The sequence below is a fragment of the Aristolochia californica genome, unplaced genomic scaffold (genome assembly GCF_029961685.1).
Source record: "Aristolochia californica isolate CCGP_79_NKW_82.1479 unplaced genomic scaffold, dmAriCali1.0.hap1 SCAF_10, whole genome shotgun sequence".
Taxonomy (NCBI): Eukaryota; Viridiplantae; Streptophyta; class Magnoliopsida; order Piperales; family Aristolochiaceae; genus Aristolochia; species Aristolochia californica.
The window spans coordinates 35,758,724-35,767,174 of record NW_027181771.1 but is presented as its reverse complement, the minus strand read 5'-3'; the positions used below and the strand labels follow the sequence as shown (position 1 = coordinate 35,767,174).

General features: G+C 46.0%; 1 protein-coding gene across 1 annotated transcript; it reads right to left on the bottom strand.

Annotated features, from left to right (window-relative positions):
* Window positions 1–3,049: 3,049 nt before the first annotated feature.
* Window positions 3,050–7,821, bottom strand: LOC137938783 (small ribosomal subunit protein uS2m-like). Its single transcript, XM_068783822.1, is given in 2 exon segments — window positions 3,050–4,508; window positions 4,511–7,821. Coding segments are annotated over 2 exon segments (648 nt in total). The 5' UTR covers window positions 5,115–7,821; the 3' UTR covers window positions 3,050–4,464.
* Between the last annotated feature and the right edge of the window lie 630 nt (window positions 7,822–8,451).

The window sequence follows — 8,451 nt, the reverse complement described above, 5'->3', positions numbered from 1 at the left end:
CAGTGAACTCCCAAAGCTGAAGAAGGGTTCATCTGGCCATCTTTCTAGACGAAGTATCTCCTTGCATAACGCATGCTTTCGTTCGCATTAAACCTCGATAGGCGAGAGGAGTAAGCACCGCAATGTGAAGCGCGATCTCGTACTAACACATACTTAACATTGAATAACTTGCATGCGGCGTTCAAGCCACAACCGCGGTATGAGTTCTGATCTCCCACCTGAACTGCACGAATGGTTTGGGGGGCGCAAGTTCAGTCGTTAAGCGTCACGAGTCTACAAGCCAGCGCAGGTCCTCTCTGATCAACTCGTGAGGCCTCTATAGCAGCCTGTTGAGATCTGCCTCCGCTTTCCTTGTTGCTGATCGTGGCTCCCATCGTGAGACCCCTTCTTTCTTCTCAGATCTGGCGTGATCTGCCCTTATAGCAAAAGGGGCGTCACTCTCTGGGATTGGTTCGTGTTTCTGCTGCGGAGCATCTCTGTGATCTGCGATATTGAATCCTGCTGCAGGTGGTAGTTCAGCCAACGTCTCCTATTCTTGCTATTGACTTCATCGTTAGGCTTCTTCTTGCTGTTTGGATCAAATATTCTCCGCGGGTGGCACTACTAGCAGCTCTCTCAGTTTATTTCCAGGACTGAGAAAGGAGGAATCATCACTGCTTCTGCTCTTAGTAGTTCTGGCCCTGCTACTCTTCTTTGTTCTCTGGTTTAACCTTTAAGATTCAGGCTGCCGTGAGCTGCGTTGAGTTATTTGCTGCTGCGTGTCCCTGCCTTCATCCTTCTCTGACGCTGCCGCTTGGAGTCCACTTTTTGAGCTCTGCGACTGTTGTCTGCTGCGAAAGTCTGTGTCCTAAGGCAATCCAGACCAGTCTGTCCTTCATCGTTAGCCAAGGAGACTGATCTGACAAAGCTGGAGTGATTCTGGAACAGTGACGTCAAAGTTGGAGATTCCTTATATGTTTTATATGTCAAGTCTTTGTTTGGCAGAATCTGAGAACCACAGTCTCAGATTCTGTTGAATGAAGTTAGCTGGTTTTTCGGGGGATAACTCCCTGAATCAAGCTGTCTCCCGGGGACAACTATCACTCATGGGCATAAACTATGAAGATGTTCATCAGTGGAAGGCATTACTAAATCGTCGATGAGTCTCTCCTCCTGCATCAGATGAGAAGTATGGAGAGAAGGTTGCTGATATGAACAGCACTAACGCATTAATTCTCTCGTGGTTTTCGAATGCTATATCTCCTGAATGAATCCAAGATTTTATGCAAGGCAAAAGAAGTGTGGGATTAATTAACTGTATTGCCAGAAAAATAGAGCTCGTCTATATCAGCTAGATCAAGAGCTTCGAAATATTAAACAGGGGGGATCTGTCTATTCAAGCCTATCACTCTAAGCTGAAACGAATCTGGGACCGATCAGATGTGTCAAGCCTCTTGTTGCAGCCCTAAAGACAAATCTGTGTGCGCATCCAGAGAAAGAGGATGAGAAAAGGAAGGTCTTAGCATTCTTGGCTGGTCTAAAATAAGAGTATTAAAACATGTTTGTTGGTTGTGCTACCTTGAAAATCTCTTCCACCTATTCGATCCATTCTAGCTATGCTGCTTCAAGAAGAAACTCGGCCTCGAGAAGAAACAGAAGAATGGGATAAGAGCACTTTGTTATCAGCCTCAACTGAAGTCGAATTTCCTTGATGCATCACTTGTTGCCGATGCCGAGGACGTGGATCATTCTCTGGGCGTGGACATGGCCGATTCTCTTCAAATGAAAAAGCAGATTTTTTCGAAGAAAGGGCCACACTAATGAGCCTTGCTTTAGTAGCAAGGAAATGCTGCGCTTCCTGGAGCAACCGAACCTGATGTAGATAAAGGTACAAATGGTCCCAATTCAGTTTCTGATCCAGCAAAGATTCTTGCAAATGTGCTTGCTGCACTTCCTGAGAAAGAAGTAGTCTGGGTATTGGATCCGCTCTTCTGTTAGCATAAACATGAATTAGATTCTATTCTTCTTCTTTATTCTTAAAAAAGAGAACCCCCCACCCGAACCATTCTTAATACCACCAAGCCCTCTCGAATTAGTTCTACGATAGAAGCTTTCAACGTACACCCGGGGAAAAATCTTTCACTCACTGAGAAGTGAAAACCTGTGACTATATCGTCCTGAAGACGGATGCGACGGGAAGAAATGGCATTTGGAAGTGTTGCTGACTTTACATTTAGGTTTCGGCATAACAAAGCTTGCACTGTCTTTTCGCACTTAGGCGCACAGCGTGCCGTTGGTAATGATTCTACTACGGTGCCACAAATTCGCAAGCTGATCCTAAGTAATCGTTGTTGTTCATTGGATTCCGGAGGAACTACTTCGTTAGGATTGGGGAATTGCTGCGATTCTTCCTGAATAGCCTCGATTCTTCCGTCGAGAGTCGCTTTGAAAGTCTTACCTAAACTCTTCCGACTGAATATGATAAAGCCTATAAAACGACGAGCTACTATCATTTCTTCATTATAGATTGAGATCTTCTTCGAACTTGATGCACAAATAGATAGAATAGCAGCAAATAGCATCTTTCTATCCAGCATATCCAACGAAGTCAATCTCATTTAGAAACCAGCATCTATCTTTCAGCAACTAAACGGGAAGTTGTTTAGGACAGGACTATAGAATCGGATGCGCTCGCCCAGCGAGAAAGGCCCTGCCCCTGCCAAGTCAAAAAAAGAAAGAAGAGAACGAAACGAGAACAGAACTTCGTATTTGGTAACTCTCTAGTAGTCATGTTTAACCTTGAATGCAATTTAAAAATTCTACAGCAATAGTCCCTCGGACTCGGAAAGTGATAACGAAAATGGCTAACCCAATAGCAGATTCCGCAGCTGCCACTGTTGGAACTAATGAAGCAAATGATTGACCCATCATATCATCCAAAGAAACAGAAAATACCAAAAAGTTCGAATTCACAGCTAATAACATTGATTCAATTGGCATTGACATAATAAGAATATTTCGTCTATTAAGGAGGATTCCCCGAATACCTGAAATAGAGATGATCATCGAAAATGTGAAATATTTGATAGGATCCGTTTCGGGAACGTGGAATGTTGGAGAAATTCAAATAGAATAGGGATTCAGCCACAAGAGATTTTTTTGCCTTTTGTCTCCGATGGCTACCCGAATGAAGAAATCAAGGACGAATACCAAGAAGTACAGAAAAGTGGATTTGTTTAGATGACCCTTCTCTGTCTTTCTGTGTATATATAACTACTTTGTCTTTCTTCATACAGATGCTCCAATACGAGTTGTGCCTCATCGGTCTCCTCCCAAAGGCTAGGGTGGTGGGCAGCCCTGTAGCCTGGTCTTTCCCATTCCATCACATCTTCCAGAACGGAATCAGTGATTTCATGAACAACCTCCGAAGACGGATGATGCCCGTCAAAGGATAATAGGGTTCCGACAAAAGAATATATCTACCCTTGAAAGGACAAGGAAAAGAGTCTTTCGACTTCCCGGAAATCCTCTATGAATTGGTTGTACTCTTGTTCCGATGAGGCGCTTTCAAAGAGCTGTCCATCCCTATTTGCCCCTGATCCCCCCGTGCCGTGGTCCCACTGCAGGTAGCCACCCGTCTTGCTTGTTGCAGCTTTTCGTCCGTCCATAATAGCAAACTCGCCTTTGTTTGCTCTCCGCATCGTCAGAGCGCCCCGCCCCGGGACGTTGGCTGCTGTGTACGAAGATTGAGCTAGGCCGGCACTTGTTCCATCCAGCCCAGCCCGAAGTCGTACAATTATTGTTCAATCCAGCAAGTGAGCGGAGCCCTGACCTACGGATTGAGCCATACTAGCGCACAAGCCCCAAGTAGTAATAGGCGCCGTAGGCTCTCTGTAGTAAAGGGGCGGAGCACAAAGTAGTAATAGGCGCCGTAGGCTCTATTGCGTAAAGGGGCGGAGCACAAAGTAGTAATAGGCGGTCTTTAGGCCCCTGCTGTTGCTGCAGCGCACACGCCCCCAAGCCTACAATTGCAATAGGTGCTTCAGCCCTATTGTGCCCTATTGTTATAAGCGTCCAAGGTAGCATGCTTCAAGCTCTATTGCTATAAGGGGCGTGTGCGAAGTGCGGTGCCCGCGTAAAGGGGCGTGTGCGCTGCAGAGGCACTCTTGCTATCAGGTACTGAAAGCCCCTGTACGCGTGCTTCTCGCTCTATTGCTATAAGGGGCGTGTGCGGGGCCTAAAGGCCCCCTATTGCAATTGTAGGCTTGGGGCTTGTGCGCTAGAAGCTCGCTGGCTTCAAAGCCGTATCTTGCTGGCTGCTGAAAAGCCGTTGCGCGCTAGCTAGCTAGCGCTCACGCCCAAGGTAGCAAGAGGGGAACTTTATTCGCCCTAGGGCACTGCAGCCCGCGGGCACTTGCAGTTTTTCAGCTCCCCCCTAGCTTGGCTTGGTATTTGACTACTCGACCGATCGACTCAAACAAATTCTTATTGGAAAAGGTCGATCGATGAGTTGTTTCTTCTCCCGCAGTCTCTTTCATCGCAACGATTCTTCCCCGTTCAAGAAGAACAGTTTTCGTGATCGAATTACGAAATAGATATACAAACTGTATAGGATCATTCGCTGGAATGGGATAAGTGATTCTTTTATAGGATCCCAATGGGATATTAGAATCCACTGAAGATGCAATAGGTATTTGTGATCGATCCGCCTCAAGTATGACCGAGGACTTTCTATCTGCATCCATAATAACTACACAATCTGGTTGTTGGTTCGACCCGAAATTTCTCTTCTTGTTTCTCGAACGGATTTTTTTCGGACTTGAACAATTGGTCAAAAAACCCCCGATCCTCCATTGAGAATCATTGATACAGCCGATTTTCGTCGCCATTTGTTCCATTATCTCATCGAATAACGAATTGGTATTTACAAAGAAGGAACGGCCTTTTTGACGAATGGGAGATCCTATAAAATGACAAGCGTTTCGTAAACTTATCAGTGTTTTGTCTGAATCGAGAATAGCAATTCCATTTCTGGAACCACAGATATAGACTTTGAAATGGTGAGCAGCTACCCGACGGCCTAGATGTGCGTTCGTACTAAGTAATTTTTGAATCACAATAGAATGGATTGTCATTTTCTTTTTTCGTTTCTCGAGTTGGCTCAGGTGGTTAGTTTAGTAGAGAAGAGAATAGGTTCGCCGAGTAAGAATTAAAAAACGATGCTTCCTTGGCCGTGTGAGACATGGATTAGTATTATGTTCTTATTCCATGTGATCTGAATAAAACAGATCCCAATCACTCCTGGCCTTGCGGAAGGAGTGAAAGTACCTGCTAGCAGCACCCTTCCTTTGCGGATCCTCTAGGATTGCTTGGAGGGTGGGAATTGTATATTCTCCATCCTTACCAGGATTACGAACGAACTTCGCTCCTTCCTTAAGCCAGAAGCGACTTCCGTCCAGGTCTTCCATTTTTCTGAGGATGAGCTTTTTTAAATGATATGTCTCCGTCGCCAGCCTAAGAAAATCAGGTTTGGCGGGCGCCCCCCAAAAGACCATTAAGCGCTTCGCAACGCAATATCGAGGATCGCTTCTTTCTTCGCTTTCTGCTTGCCGCCTTGGCGACTCAAAGTCATCAAAGCAAGGCTGCTCGGGATGGGGCCCCCCTGCAGGAATAGCCCCCTCCCCTGCAGGGATATTGAGATCTATTTCCCCCCGAGGGAAAGGTCTGGAGCTCGATGAGCCCGCATCCAATCCTCCTCCTCTTCCATCTCCCCCCATAACATGGTCTGTCGGGGGAAAATGGAGATCGACTCGCGAGGGAGGACCGAAAGAACCGCCTTCGAATCCTCCTGTTAGAAGGAGAATGAGTAGGCGGAAAAAGAGCAGAAGCTTACCACTCCAACTCGCTCTGGCAGCAAAGAAGCGAGTCAGATAATGGGCCAGCAAGATACGGCTTTTTGGCCGTATCGCGCTAGGCGCTCACGAGCAAGCCCCAGCTGAAAAAGAAGCCGTAGCGCCCAAAATAGGCCTCCTCTTACTACAAGGTGCGTAGCCCCTTGTAGTAAGAGAGCCGTAGGCGCCTCTTACTACAAGGGGCTTGTGCGCAAGCAAGCTCAAGCCGCGAAAGCCAGCGAGCGAGAAAAGCGAAGCGAGCCAGAAAGCGCACAAGCCTTAGGGCACTTGCTGCCATACGCACACGCCCGCGAGCTAAGCGCACACGCCCGCGGGCGTGTGCGAAGTTGGCGTGTGCCTTGCCCAAATTGCTACAAGGCGCTTCAAGCCCTATTGTGTAAAGGGGCTCGCACGGCTACTATTGCTACTTGACTTTGGGCGTGTGCGAAGCGGGCGTGTGCGAAAGCTCCCCTATGGAGTCAAGCTGGCTCGCTTCGCTGCTTCGCTCGCAGGCTTTCGCGCTTTGAGCGAGCGCATCCGCGCTCCGCTCACTGGGTTCAAAACCAAAAACGGTCGGTATAGCAATTGAAAGCCGAGTGCTATCAACGCCATTAGACGATGATAAAATGACATTCAAAAAAGAATAAGAATAGGCGGATCATACGTATGGCAATTCTCAAATATCTATAGCGCAAATACAGAAAAAAAAACTCCAAATCCAACCATACTATTATACGATCCGGAGATCTAAGCAAGGTTGCCTTAGATTGAATCAAACCTACAGTAGTAGTAGTAGATCGCAAAGAAGTACTTTTTTTGGTCAATTTACCAGACCCCAAGGGACAGCGCTTGCTCATCCAATCAAGAACCCATTCGCCACCTTGACGGGAAGTCCCATGCGTCCGTGCACGAGCACCTTCTATCTTCTCTTACCATGAGATCTTCACACTTTTTTTTGGCTGTAAGTCGTTTCCAAATTTCTAGCATTGTTATCACCATAGTTAGTTTGGCTTAGATCGATCACGTTCAAAGTACAAAACCGATTTGGTCGTTGACTTGGCACGTGTGACTAAGCTGCACAAGTTTGACTCCCTTATTATATTAGTAGGAGCAACTTTGAATGTGCATATATATACCGAGAAGAAAAAGGTAATGTAGTTGTCTAGCGAAGGTCTATCTATCTCACGAGTTCTAAAAAGACTAGTAACAAAAGACTTTTGTCTTAAGAGGTGTGTGAATGGTCGTCAAACCCCCTCAAGGTGGGCCATGTCTCTCGAAAGAAGGTGTCCCCCCCTTATCTCAATACATGTAGTCCGGCTCCATTCTAGTTATTATGAAAAGCATTTTTTAATATAATATAAATGTCTTATTTATTATATTATATAATTTAGATTTTTGGCTAAACGGAAGATGTAACCGACGACGGAATTCCGTCGTCTTTTTTTAGTCTTTGTTAAAGCCTGTCCGTGCCTTCCGTACCACTTCCTGTGTGAGTTTTTTAACAAAGTGAACAACACACACTTGTTCCCGTCTAAACAATGTTTAGTTCCCACCATTGTTCCGAAACCAACCGTTCTTTCTTATTTCATCCACCTCTATCCGAGATCTTTTTCCGTTATTCTATTCGTCGTAAACACACTTAATTTCCCGAGTTATTAGCATGAATTACCCCCTTTAAGACTCCTCAATCATTCTTCGTAACCCTTCATTAAGAGATGTGACCACCCGCATGCGTCGTATCCTTTCGCACGTGCGACGCCGATTCTATCTTATGACGAGAGATGCTTCTATTCTAAAGCATCTTTTTGAATTGAAAGAGAAGACGAGCTGTTTCCTGGTAAACGAGTTGCAAGAAGGAAGAGACCTTTTTTAGGAGGAAATTTCTCTTTCTTGGCAATTCTATCATGGCACCGAGGAATAGAGCTAGGACTACCTCCTCGACGCCTATCCGAGAGCGAATATCCTTTGATTTTTCCCTTCCTATGTTTATCTGAAGACGATGTGGCAAGAGGTTCAGTCCGAAGAATTGGAGCAGACTCTGCTCCAGGCTAAGATATTTCAGTGCGTCGAATTTCCGGAAGTGCAACAAGACATTCTGGAATCTTGCAGTCGAAGCGAAAAACTTATGACCGGAACAGGTTATCAAAAATGCTAAGGAGGCGTACGATCAGGATGATTTTCTTAACTCCGGCCGACTTGATGTCACAGCACTACCGAATAAAGGATTGGAAGTTCCTAAGAAGAAGAAATTAGGCCGCAGTGCATTTCTTCAGTCTATGTATGAAGAAGCCTATCAGGAATTGGAAGAGATGCCGTCACGACAGTATAGTGCCGAGCACGGTTTTTTTTTGAACTATAACAAAGCCGGATGGGATTAGTTCTCCTGAAAGACTCTCCGATTCCTCTCAAGCCACACCCCCAACATACAACTATGTGGGAATGCCATCCTCCATATAAGCTGCAGACGGGGGTTGAGGAACCTCCTTTTCCCCCACCTGAGAGCGACCTCTTCAATTCGACCTCGATGCCTCCCCATTCCAATCCATTCCTTCCCCCCCAGCTTCAAAAGAAGGCGGTTGAC